This window comes from Athene cunicularia, assembly GCF_003259725.1.
Source record: "Athene cunicularia isolate RWA chromosome 1 unlocalized genomic scaffold, athCun1 chr1_part2, whole genome shotgun sequence".
NCBI classification, from domain to species: domain Eukaryota; kingdom Metazoa; phylum Chordata; class Aves; order Strigiformes; family Strigidae; genus Athene; species Athene cunicularia.
In genome coordinates, this window is record NW_020799092.1 from 69,622,873 (window position 1) to 69,636,884 (window position 14,012).

General features: G+C 35.1%; 1 protein-coding gene across 1 annotated transcript in view; it reads left to right on the forward strand.

The window, feature by feature from the left end:
* Positions 1–5,999: 5,999 nt before the first annotated feature.
* The window catches only part of FBXL13 (F-box and leucine rich repeat protein 13), an 80,397-nt gene continuing 72,384 nt past the window's right edge, over positions 6,000–14,012 (forward strand). The window contains exons 1-5 of the mRNA XM_026868010.1: positions 6,000–6,097; positions 8,731–8,824; positions 10,182–10,249; positions 11,948–12,102; positions 12,346–12,494. Of these exons, the coding sequence (XP_026723811.1) occupies positions 6,018–6,097; positions 8,731–8,824; positions 10,182–10,249; positions 11,948–12,102; positions 12,346–12,494 (546 nt within the window). The 5' untranslated portion in view covers positions 6,000–6,017. The remainder of the gene's footprint in view (positions 6,098–8,730; positions 8,825–10,181; positions 10,250–11,947; positions 12,103–12,345; positions 12,495–14,012) is intronic.

A 14,012-nucleotide genomic window follows, 5' to 3' on the forward strand; every position in this document is an offset into this window, starting at 1 on the left:
TGGGTCCCTCCGTGCTGGCCAGCGTATTTCACACCCCAGCGCTGCGCTCTGCTCGCGCGGGACGCGTTTTCGTCCTGCTCCTTGTTAATAGCTTGCTACAGACAATTGAGGAAAACTTTAGAAACAAGATGGAACAAAGTAATTCTGCTTCTTAATCCATACTGAAAACAGTAACTGAAATGAAGGCAAATGCAGTGAAGTGCCTTGACACCTTCCCTAGACACCTTGGCTGAAGTTCTTCAGTTTTAATTACAGAAGTACCTCTAGATTTCAGCGGGATATTTCCCTCCTCTGAGCACTGCGGGCGCCATCTGTGGTTTTTAATGCCCTGTCAAAGGTAACGATGGTGGTGGACCACGTTTCAGATATTGGTGGATTAGGTATTTATTGACACAGGAGTAAATAAGCTACCATGAAATGTTAGAGGATAAAACTGTCACAACCTGAAGGACTGGGGGAAATGGGTTTGGTGGGTTTGCCTGTAGGTTTCTTACATCATCCTCTATTTCTTTAGTTTCCTCCCTGTTTGTCACCTCTGTATGTTTCAAAATCTGCAGCAGCTGATTTTCAGTTTCCTTAAAACAAAGAAAGGCACAATGCACAAATACAAGTTAAGAGCAGTCCTTTTAAGCTACCAAAAATAGACCCCATTTGCAAGCAGCTATTACAGCCAGAATTTCCATGGGAACATTAATAAAGAAATCTTGAGGCAATTAGAATAATTATAAAGCAGCACTGCCACGTAGACTGAGTACCTCTCCTGAGAGTCTTTCTCTTGATCATTCTTTGTTTTTTTAAGCATAGAATAACATAAGATGTATCTGCATGAAGTGTCTTTCTTGATTCAGCACTTCAAAAATAACTCATATTTACATTTCCAAGCAAAAGTTATAAACACCTTTACAGCAACAGTGTCAATAAGTTAATAAACTAAAAATGAAAGAAGGTTAAGATTGAAGGGACTTTCTTAAAAGAAAGAACCAGTTAAAAATTAGCCTGTGTAAAATCTTTTTATCATTTTTTATCTTGTTCCTTAGAAGTTGGTCCTTGCTGATATCTAGCCTCATTTCTTATTTCATTTTATTGCATTTTAATTTCTTTATGAAGTTACAGTATGCTTGGCCTAAAGATAAATGAGATGATACTGATTCCTGTATTAAGAAACATCAAAGCTAAGCCTAGACCTATGAACATATTCTCAAAATTAAGGATATAGAGATCTAAAATGGCCATTTGCTTAAGTCTTTTTATGATTAGGCTGTGGTTTGGACATTGTCCAAACACAGTTGTAGTCCAAATAATCATGTCCAAATAATTTGGGATTCCCTGCTGTGTCTGAGTGTTTCATTCCTGTCTGATTCCTCTCTTTTGTTCTCATCCAGATTTACTTTTAAACAGAATCCATAAAAAGTCAGGCAAACTGTAATCCTGCAAACACTACACATATACGACTTTTCCTGTTGTTCGTAGCTGTATTCTTAACAGTGTTGGAATTAAATATGGATCAAGAGCTGGTTTAAGATTTTTCTGCTGTATGACCCAAGTGAATTTTGCCATGAAAGGTAAATGGCTAAAGAGGTCGAAAGAGGAATGGGATCATGGCTGGAAGAGAGAAGCCTTTGAGAGAAGCCAGGCTTTCTACTCTTGGTTAGGGAAGGCTGAAGCTCACGGCCAGTCTTGGTTTCATTATGTGTTTCTCACACCCTCGTCTTTTTCTCCTCTTCCCTTCATGGGAATAGCAGTAGCAGACCAGACTTTCTGTGTCTCTGGAAGAGACAAAGTTGACAACCATTTTTTCACTGTTTTGCATCAGTTTCATTACCATTGTTAATTTGCTGCTTTAGGCTGCTGCCCACCTTGCTGGGACTCCTCCTGGGGATAGCAGGCTTTCGTTGCCTTTGCAAAATACATCTTATTTTAGGGTGTGGTCTCTTATTGCGTATGAATAATACATACAAAAATAATAATACCTAATACTTATAACACTGTATTGACATTGAAGCAAGGTGTTACAGAATAGCTAAAATGTATACATGGTAATGTAATTTGAATATACAGTGAACAGCACATCTTCAGCACTGGAAGTATGAGGCTGGGAAATGACACACATTTGTAGCAATAAATAAAAATTACAAAATTCATACCTTTCTTGGTACTTTTTAAAAAAAAATATTGATCTTGCATACTACTTCTTGTAATAGTTATCATCATTGTAATGCTTAGAAGCCTAGGTAATGACTCAGGATATTATGTTGTGCTAGGTGCTGTATGTTTATCAAGTGACATTATCTGCCCAAGTGCCTTAGAAACTGAGAGTGAGTCGGCAAATGGACATAAGAAACACAATGGGCATGAAAACACAAAGACACGGTAAGATCATTACGGTGAGCAGGGAAAGGCAGTAATCACAACACATCAAAACTGGCCATGGTCAAGGGCTTCTAGCCAAGCTTCACGGGGAAGAGAGTTTTTTGTGGAACCTATTTAGTTCATTTTTTGGTATTCAACAGGAAAACATACAGTCTCTTCATTTTAGTAGGTGGTTCTGGAAAAGCATTGCACATTATGAGGGTTTGCAAGAAAACAACAGGAGGTGTTAACAAAATTACATATGATTCTGGATAGCTTAGGGGGTTTGGGAGGATCATTACATTTAAAGCTTGTTATATCTCTTACAAATGACTGTTGGGTAGATGCTGTATTGATTTGTGCAGGATTAGGAGTAAGAGAAAATGATGAAAATATGCCACTATTAAGAATTTTTGATAAAATGAATATTTTGTGTTTAGATTATCTGATATTTGAGATATAGAATTTAGGTCTCGAAACATTTGGCTTTGGAAAACTTTGTAGACAAGACATGGATGTCTCTTCATCCTCTTAGGGAATATTTTCCAAGGCACAGCTGGTAGTCACCATCCATGCCACCAAGTCTTGCTGTCTATTTGGTGTTGGAAAGAAATGGAAGTTACTGTTTAGAAAATGTCAGCATCAGCAAAACTATTGCTCTGTACTGAGATCATTTCAGTGATGAAAAAATGTTATAGCTGAAGAGTTTGTAGAACTTGTTGGGTATCAATATAATATATTTTACTTTATTAAGATGATGAATATGCTGATTCTCAATAACTCTCACCTATGCGAATAAGGAATAAGAATATATATATGTGCACATATGCATGTATTTTTAAGAGTTGCTAGATGTACACAGAAGGAGACTGAAAATGCTTCTTCCATTACTGAACTTTAAACAATGCTGCACGATTTTAGGACTTTTCCTTTGTGAACTTTTGTGAACAACAGATGAGCTTTTTCAGATTGAGGAATAGTAACAGTTCAAATAAAAACCTGACCTAAATATTTAATTCAAGCCTGATAACTTAGTTGTACTGTAGCAGTTTTGTTGATATTTTTTTAAAATACTTGTTTGTTGGTTGGTTAGCTGGGGGTTGTGACTAACGATCATTTGACATATGAGTATACTTCTAGTTGTTTAATATTATGAATGAATACAATTTATAGATTGAGAACAATTGTTGATGGACTCTCAGATTGCTGAGAGTTTTGTATGTCTAATAGAAAGAGCCAGACTTGTACAGATTTGCCTTAATCGTTTTTGGTTTTACACATGGCCTAAGTATCACTGAAAAGCACCTGAATGAGGATTTCAAGACCAGGTGTTACAATTCCTTCCTTATTTAAGTCTTCTAAAGGAATTCTCAAATGTTAAACAGAGGCCTTGCACTCCAGTATATGGTTGGATAGTTTGGATTTCCTGTGTCAGAGACCTTTCAGAATATCCAAGGGAAAAAAAGTTGTGTTTGTTTGTTTGAAAAAAAGGGGGGGAAAAAGGTAAACAACACTTGAAATAATAAAAAATGGCGTTCATATAGAAGACACGTACTGGCTTAATCCTGCAGAGGGAGTAGCCGACCAACATTGGAATTGGCTTTGGGAAATCTGTCCATAGGAAAATTTGTGATGAAAGCCATTTAACTGTCTATATATTCTTTAAAATTATATGTCATCAGTGATAAGTGATGGATTTATAGTATTTTCTTAATATAGTCAACCACCAAGATATACTTTGCAAATTACATTTTTCATAAGATTGAAGAGATGCTAAGGTTGGTATCAGCATGTTGATTAGTGTTACAAATATTCAAGATGTCTAAACTGAAGACATTTGCCTTTTAATGTGTCTGTGCATAAATAAATATTTTTCTTTGCCTTTTCATATTGGTCTTAACACAGAATCATAGAATCACAGAACGGTTTGAGTTGGAAGGAACCTTCAGAGATCACCTAGTCCAACAACTCTGCTGTGGGCAGGGACATTTTTTGTTAGATCAGATTATTCAGAGTCCCATCAGCCTGACTTCGAACACTTCCAGTGATGGGTCCTCCCCAATTTATGTTCCACAACCTTCAGAGATCTCTTCCAGTTTACATTATTGTCTGATTCTGGACAGTATTCTGATTAGCGTGTGGAAGATCTCTCTAGCATGCAAAAGTTCCCAGGCTTCTCCCTCTACCTGCCTGCCCTGCCCTCTGCCTCTTCAGAGTGAGGCCCCACTTGACAGGGTGCCTTTTTTTTGCTCACGTTGTGCCTGGCTTTTGCTCTATATTCATAGCATGGGTTTGATATAGAGCTTTCCTCTTTTCCCTTGTCTTCCCACCATGCTTCCTGAAAAGGATTCAAGCACATGCTCCACATTTATGTAATACTAGTGAGAGATTGTATCTTCAAAGGAAAGTAGTATTGTGTCATTTGAGTTTGTACAGTGAGTAAACCATTATATTACTGTGTTGTCTTGATCCATCAAACATGTAGCTGTTGCTTCAGATATTTCCTGGGTTTAAAATTTAGTTTTATATTTATATAGACCAGTTGTATTATGGTAATAACAACTCAGAATCAATATGGACGTTAGAAAATTAAGAAAGTATTTCTACCCACTGAGTGCATAGGTGAAAGGCCCTGGTTTGGGAGAATGAAACGTAAGTGGATGGTGAGATTGTAGAGTCAGAATTTTCGTGGTGAGCTTATCAAGGCATGAGCAGACTCTGAATGGCAAAATTTAGACATGTACCATCCATCTGCACCATGGAGTGTGATGGTAGTGAAAAGTTGGCAAAGAAAAACAGTTTTCTGAGAGTCAGGGCTGAAAGTAAATCTAAAAATTGATGTTGTGATAACTAATAAAAGCTAGTTTCTTTATAACAGAGGGAAGTATAAGCAAGAGAGTGTATCCCAGGACAGCATCTTTTGCATTAACATAGATCAATGTCTAGTTAAACATACACAATCATGTTTTGAAATTTTTACCAGATGCAAAACCTTCTAGTTTATAATTTCCATTAAATATTCACTTAAATACTGCAATTTGCTTGTATACTTTTAAAAATCAATATACTTTTGATGTTCTTTCTGTATGTGAGCTCACAATCTAAAAATAAATGATCTATGAACTTTACCTGACGACAGCTAAAGAGCAAATGAGGAAATTATTATTAAAAGATAATACAGACTAATGTGATAACACAATTCTGAAAAGCAAATTTTTTTAAAAATTGCATTTTGTTTAAGATCAATATCTGGGCATTATTCCCATTCAACATACTCTTTACTACACAGGATTAATCTTGTTTTAAATTCTGCTTTTTATTAAGTAAATAAAATTATCCAATCTTCTATATATTCTTTCTTTAATGCACATTAAAAGCAATTAAATTCTTAGTAAGAATAAAGAAATACCGCATATTTTATTACTATCCTAAACCCAGTGCTTTGAAGTCTATCAATTGAAATATACTGATTCATGCAATATTGCCTTCAAAAATAGAATGAAAGGTAAGTGATGAAAAGAGATGCCTCTATTTTACAATATTTTAAAAGATGCTAGTTAACTTGTGTTTATTTTAACAGTTTCATATCTAGATGCTATTTTGCTGTTAACACAAAGGCATTAATTTGCAGTTTCTTCTTGCAGGTGCTGCTTTGTGGTGTAATTGTTATGCGTCCAGAAGACCCACTTACATTTTTAGAAGAAAAACTCAGAGGAATAATGGAAAAGGGATTAGATGCTGTCCTTTGGTACATATTAAATGATTTTGTGTGTGCTATGTGGTTTATAATATTGAACTTGGTCTTTTAAAACATGCTAATGGCATGGCATCTACTGTGTAGATGGCATGTTACATGTGGATACTGCTTTTTTTGCAAATATTAATGGCATATGATATAGCAAATACAGTAAGACAATATCTTCTGAAAACAGAAAAGACTTTTCTTTTGATATCTATGTTTTTTTTGTATAGAGGATACCTAATGAATATAACCTTTACTTAAAGGTCCTCCTTGTTTAGTTAATATATTAAACCAGTACTTTTGTGGTAGTTGAAACAGAGGTAGTGTTAACTTGTAAGTTCATTGCTGTCCATGGTATACTTACTTATATGAGCCAGGGATGTGGCCTTCAAGCACTGAATCAATTATTGTAGTATTTCTCATTATTTCTCTTCTCTGTGTGATCTTTAACCCTTTTAAGTGAAATCATCACAGGAGGAGATAAAAAAGACTTAAGGATTTAGTTATCTCTACACTGGAATCTTAGAAGATATCGCGATTGATTTAAATGGGAGGAGTCTTTGGTCTCTAAAATATGTGCAACTTATATAGGCTAAAAATGCCATTCTGAATTTTTAAAAATATGTTTCATGGCAAGTGCTTTTTCTCACACTTGTTAGTGCTTTTTGCCTACTTATAGAAAAAAGCCCTTGATTAATTTATAGTTAATCTGTACCTGACAAGAGAGAAAATGTGTATGTGTATTCTTAGCTTACTGTGCAGAAAACAAGACACAAAGTTTTGGATTAGTTTTGAATATTGTGAGATCATATGTTCTTACCTTTTTTTGAAGCATGTTCATTACTCTTGGTGCAGGTCCTGTGAAAGTTACTTCCTCTCCTGCTTTAACTTGCACATATAATTAAGTAATTTCATTTGTGTTTCAAGAAAAGTTGTGTTTTGTAAATATGCCATCTTTAAGGTTTATAAATTCTGGTTCATTGAGGGTTTTTAATATCAGGATGAAACTTCAGTACATGAAGAGGGAAGAGAAACAAGCTATAATGCTATTTGAGTTGACATGAATCACTAAGAAGATGGAGTACCCTCTTTTCTTAGTTGCTGAACTTCATCTAAGAATGCAGTTTCATTTATAGGTCTCAGCTGTGCAATATCAAGCCTGATGTTTTAGGATATCATCAGGATTAAGTGGCAGGAAAACTTCAAATATTGAGTAGAACTCCTACTGAGATAGTAGTGTAAGCAAGTAAGAAGAAAGATGAACAAAATTTCATAACAATAAGGATGCTTGAAGGAAAAAACTGCTGGGGAGTGAAAGAACTTTGTACAGGAAGGAGATGGAAAGTGTTAATTCAATATGAATTAGATTCTGTGTTACATGTAAAGTCTACACAATATAATTTTTTAGAGTTCAGGTTAAGTAGATAAAACTTTTTAGTAAGGGACTCTTCTGTTGAGATACTGAGTTCTGTAAAATGCCTCGTTGTCAGAAAATTGCAGTGTTCCTCACTTGATTAAAGCACCTCAAAAGACACTGCTGATCTATTTAGATGTGACCTAGAAAATCTAGAGAATGAGAACTGGAAAAAAGAGAGAAGGCAATATAATGGACAAAGTTGTGGTTAATGCTAGGAAAATAAACATCTTTTGCAGTGTGAAGAAGCTGAAATTTCAAAGAGCTAGATGGCGAGGTACCTACCTCAATTTTATATTCTGTGCAATTGTCACTTCTGGTTGAAGCCTTCAGTATGTGGATAACAAATCCTTAATCTTTGGGCTCGCTCAAGCAGAGATCTCAGGAGTTGTCTGGACCCCTAACCACTCTGGGTGCACGCAGACAGACTTACGTACATTGTGGTAACAGGTAAAATCATTACAGTGGGTGATACAGATTTGTGCCTTATTGTGTTCTTTCCCTGGGGTTCTCATGGGGTAACACAGTTCCTCATATCACAAGGTGCACCAACAGCCTGAACCATAATGATGAGGTTTTATTGTTTACTTTACAGTATTTGTGATGTCTTTCCTAGAAGTTGAAAACTGACTTGATTTCTCTTTTAATTTTGGCTCTCTGTTAACTACTTTTTATTTCCATATTTTTCATGGAAGCGTAATGCAGCATAGTCTTTTTTTGATTTATTTGGCTCTTGCAGTGTGTCATCTTTTTTAATGAAAAAAATCTAGTTTACCTACCTAGACGTGGTACAGCCTGTTTGCAACAGCAGGAAACTTTGCTCCAACTAATGAAAATTTGAAATGGCTGTTCAGTCAGTATTAAGATGAGAAACAAAGTAGTATAATCTGATGGGAAATGTCTGAGATACAGAGCTTAATACATAGAATACATGGAATGTGTTAAGCTCTGATCCACACAGTATTTCAACATAGATCTAAGAGCAGCAATAAAACATGATAATTTGTTTTCATATTTTGTAAACACATTTTTAAAATGGATGATATAGGTATTTGTAATGCAAGTGAGATACATCTTAATCTTTTAATAATGACAATATAATACCATAACATGTAACTCTATTGTTACAGTAATAACCATAATCTGTAAGTATTAGGTACAGAGAAAAGATGCATTTTCTTTTGGGAATACTAATATGGGAATATAATTTACTTCTCTTTTAAAGGTATATGCGTATGGATCTGTCTTTACACCCAAAATTAAAGAGGATTTCAGAAACTTACCTGAGCACTGTTTTTGGACTAGATGGTGAACAACTGGTAAAAATTATTGAACGTTTGCTGCATTAACTCTATGCTGTGAACAAATCTTCTAATACAGAATACTCATATTCTGGTTTTAAGTTTTACTCATTTTACTCTTCTATAGCTAATGCAAGGAATTTGATACTTTGCATTTCTTTCTATTGATACTGATTTGTGTACAAAAACTGATGTCATCAGAGGTGAGCATGGCATCCAGGTATATGGTAGGGAAAAAGTAGTTCCTGTTTCGTATTTGATCATAATTTTAAAAAGAGTTCCACATAAATATGAATCTAGTTTCAATAGCATGTTTTTTCTATGCATTATTTATTTTTACTTAGGCCAATTTCTAAAATTACACTTGAACCAATACATCTTGGAAAGTGCTGTCAATGCTAATGATTAGTAGTTACAGGTAAATGCAGTATTATTGTACATAAAGCAATAAGGATGTAAAAACATTTTGGTTTTGCCAATCAAAAAAGTCACCTGTAGAGAAGAAAAGCTGTTATTTTAAAACATTCAGAGAAGGAGAAAGTTGCTGTAAGAACATGCAAGGAAGAAGTCTAAGCAATTTAGTCAGTAAGCTGGCATGCAGTGTCACCTGATTTTTCTCTTAGTTATAACTACTTGATTTTGTCTTCTCTTAGTGCATCTGTACTGTGAGTGTACTGCAGTTTCATTTCAGCTGTTTCCTCTTTTAGCAACCACTTAAATATTAATCAGTCTAAAAGTGCAATGGTTAATTTATATACTATATTTATAAATTTACAAACGTCTCACAGTCAGATTTTCTCTCATAGATTTTCTTAAGAGTGAGAACAATAAATGAGATAAAAGACAGTATTTTCCGAGGCTCAGTTGCTATCTGCATATTCAAAGGACCATATTTTCTTTTACAGGGATATTCTGACTGCTTTTGGTTTTGTAGAAGTTCAAACAGATTTATTATGAGTTAGAATCATGTGATAAATGATTTACATAGCAACGGGTCATGAAAAGATTTTTGCAAAGAATAACTAAAGTATTGTTTAATATGCTAAATTGCTGGATACAACTGGTCAAGAAAAGTGTGGATATGAGGGATAAAAGACCCAATTTCAGCTATTGAGCTTTTCCACAAGCACACATATTAATTCTGTTTTGTATGCTAACTTAGCTTTTCCTTTAACTTCTGTATGTAAAAACAAATATAATTTGGTGGCAAAGTACTTCTAAAGATACACAGAAAATTATATTTGAACATTTGTCTCTTTAAAATAGATTAATTTGCACCAGTCACCATGGAAAATACAAGATTTCATATTTTTGTCTGATTTTAAAATATTCATAGCACTGTTTTGTGTACTAATGTCATAAATGATTTGTTTAGATGACTGAAGAATTATGTACCAAAGCATGGGACTTTTACAGCAGAAACTTAATGAAGCTGTATTTTGGGTAAGTACATGCATTTTACATATACCTCAGGAACATCTTTGGAAAAATCTTTTACTCCTAAGTACTATTTATGTAGTTCCTTTGGGGAAGGAAAACGTTTTCATTTTAATAGAACTACGTGAAGAGAGATTAGAAACTTAGATTTGGCTTTACTTTTCTTCAGCAATGTTATTCTATGTTAAAACTTGTAAATTCTGAGTTTCTGCCTGATCCAGACCTGAACCAAGTCCTTTGACACTTCTGTACTTCAATCAGTTCTATTTGCCAGGAATAGGGTAGTATACCCAGGAGTAAAAGGATAATTTGCATTTGGGTCTGAAAGTAAAAGACCTTTCTCTTCTGCTCTTTCTTCAGTTTCCTTTATGGTTGGAATTATGTAAACCATACTTTATGCAATTCAAATTTTCCTTTTAGAAACGGGGATAATGTATAAATATGTTTTAAAATATGATGATCACAGTACATAAACTGATTTCTTTGTTATAAGCATGTGTATCAAAATGTAATGATCCTCCATTTAGAACAGATAAGTTTGGGCTGTTTTGTTTTGAAAACCATACAGTGCTAATTAGATAGGAGGTACAACTCTGTAGGAACACTATGTAAATCCTTACTAAGGATCACAGAACTGCTAGGGATGTGAAGATTTTCAAGCTATACTGTGGTTAGACTTGGTGAACATTTGTCTTGGCTGGTTTTAGTCATCTTAAAAATCACAGGTGTTGGAGACAATGACAATCTCTGCAGGCAGTTTATTCCAGTACTGCACAGTCATTTCCACTAGAAAAGTTTTTCTAACACCTGAGCCTTTCTTGCTACAAGAGAAACCCTTTCTCCCCCCCTTTTTGTCTTATACATGAGGGACATGGAAGATTATTCCTTTTTCCTCTGTAGCAGTATTTTGAAGATTGTCTGAGCTAGTTTTTGAACAGTTTTGTTTAATTATCACAGAAGTCGAACTGAACAGTAGAATGTTAGATTTATAATTACTCCCAACTATATGAAGTGAAATTATTTTCTTTTTTTAAACTTTGAAATGAGAGAGATTGTGGCAATTGAAAGTAGTCATTTGAAGTGCAATTTATTCAGTAGTCTTTCCAGCAAATCAGATATGGAGAGATAGTGTATTTTAATATATTGGTGATATATGATTAGTTTGAAATACATTTTTTGTTCTGAATCTAATTGTTCCTCATTACTTAGCTTAGAAAAGAAATGAGATTTTTTACCAAAGGTTAAAACTGTTGTTATAAATTGAATTTGTATTCTATTATATTAATTTTTATTGGTATTGCCAAGAAAATGTAAATAGCACAAGTAGATGCTTGCAATCTAGAACTTTTAAATTATTTTCTATAAACACTCAAATGTCATCCCATAAATACAGATCTGTACACTAAAGTAGAGTTGACAGCAGCAGGAGTATATGATGGTGGAAGCAAGAAAGTTTTTATTGCTCGATACTGTAGAACATGAACAAGTAGAAATTTTATTAAAATGAGTGAATGAATTACTACTGAAAAAATTATCAATGCATATTTTGTTTAAATTATAAATAACAAACATCAGTTCTGTTCAGAAGTTTATATTATTGAGCTTGACTGCTTTGTATTTTACAGCAAACTGCAGAGTTTTATAGGCTTTACTTCATTCTGGTTGGGAGCCCTATTAAATTACTCATTCTGTTTTACAATTCAGAGGATGGATAAAATATAATCTGCTGAAAAAGAACAAAAGAAAAAAGGCAAAGCAGAAGATGGCTCTAGCAGTAGTCCATTATAACGTCCAAATATTAAGAGTTATTATGCAGAAGTGGAGCATGTGGGTACAGATTCACAAGGAAAAAATGACATGTAAGTCTATGTAACTGCTTTGCATAAGACAAAAAATACATGCTATATAAAAGCAAATTATGCTGTGTAAATATGCTTGGTCAACAATTTATCTAGTGATCTTTTTGAAGGATGCCAGTCATTGTTTGACATGTGTCAACTTGCTGCCATGAATGCCATGAGAGTCAGTTCCTTGTGTTCTTTGCTAGGACAGATAGTGCTGGTACTTTTCTCTAAAGACTGAGCAGTGATGCTGATCCAAAGCAGACATGGGAGCTGTTAGGGAAATGGAGTGTATGTCAGAAGTACAGGGTGGAGTGAGTCAGGATGCTTTTCTGGAAGGTGAAGAGTACAGTAATAGGGATAAAACAGGATGGATCACAGAGTTGGAGTCAGCTTGGAGTCAGTTAGAGGTAATGCGTGATGAAAGGTGGGGAAAGAGTGAAGATCAAAGTAAGAAAAAGTCAGAAGACAGAAAAAGAATACTTTGTTCATTCTGAGACTTTGTATCCCACACATCTTCCAGGTATGGGTTTTTTAAAATGTCTCCACACAGCGGCAGCTGTGAACACAAGGCTCTGAACCTGAGTCCTCCCAGACAGAAGTTTCATGAAAGTAAAGTATGGGCCAAAAGCTCTACCTATAGCTTTTGTTTGAGCTCAGGCAGTTATGTATGACTCAAACACTGCTCTTACAGAGCTGGAGGCCTAAGCTCTTGTCTCACTCCCCTAGGCAGTTTCCAGAGATTTCCTATTCTTTGTATTCCTAAAGACAAGAGGTACAAACTGGTTTCTGTACCTCTTTTTACATATTCCTGTATGTAATAGCTGCTGCTTCACTAAACTGAACCAAAAGTAGTTTTCTATTCTATTTGTATGTTGTAAATAATTTTAAAATATTGGTTTTTTCAGTCCTGTTTTCTTATGGCTGAGTCCTGTTATTTCCCTCTCTACAGAACAGGAAAATAAAAAGCTTTTAATATGTAAGATAATATTATTTCTGTGTGGAATGCTTCAGTTCACTGAAGAATTACAAATATAAAATGAGCTTGGATAGGAGTTTTATCACCTAGATCTAAAATAGAGATCCTTTAAATTATCCTTCAGTATCATTTAACTGCAAATGCTCAAGGTTTCAATATTCAAGTTTCTCAGAACTTGAAGTTTTTCTGAGGATCTTGAACCCACAATAATAATTGGAGAGAAGCTGTCCCAACCTTCCTGTTATTCCCATTTACATTTTCTTGCCCCAGCACTGTTCTCACCTTTGTGTTCATTACAGGGATTTATATGAACCACATCAGGGAACAGATCTGTCTGAAAAATTTTCTTTCATTTTCTTCTTTTACTGAATCAGTTCCTTAATCCAGTTCATTGTGTTGCGACACGAACAGTTGTTTGGGTACAGAGGAGGAGGTAGGCAACAAGTGGTGGAGAGACGGGTGAAACAAGAGTGCATCTGCCTCATTTTGTAGGTGCGGGGTGTTCACTGAACTGCAGTGCCTCAAGGCTAAGCTTATTGGGATCTGTCAGTGAAGCAGGTCTCTGCCTTTCTAGCCTGAGAGTCCATAGGCAGTTTTAGAGCATACAGGGTGTAGCTGTTGTTTTTCATGTACATTGGAGAAAGATATATTGATGCCTTCCTTTTAGGCATTATTTTAAAAGTTGGACCTTTCACCATCTGTGGGAAATGTGACTTAAATTCTTGCCCTCACCAAAGAGGTTCAGACCCCTGTCTCTGCTCTGCAAGCTGCACTGACCACAGAGTTTTAAACTGGAAGTTTTCACACAGAGAGTGAGGGGGAGATAGGAACAGGTCTTTCTGGGACCCTGCACATACATCCTGGGAGGAGAAAGAAGCCTCCTCAAAATTTCATTCAGTCCATCCTCACCCCTCTTTTCTTGTCTGTGTGTCGTTGTCCCGTCCCCCCC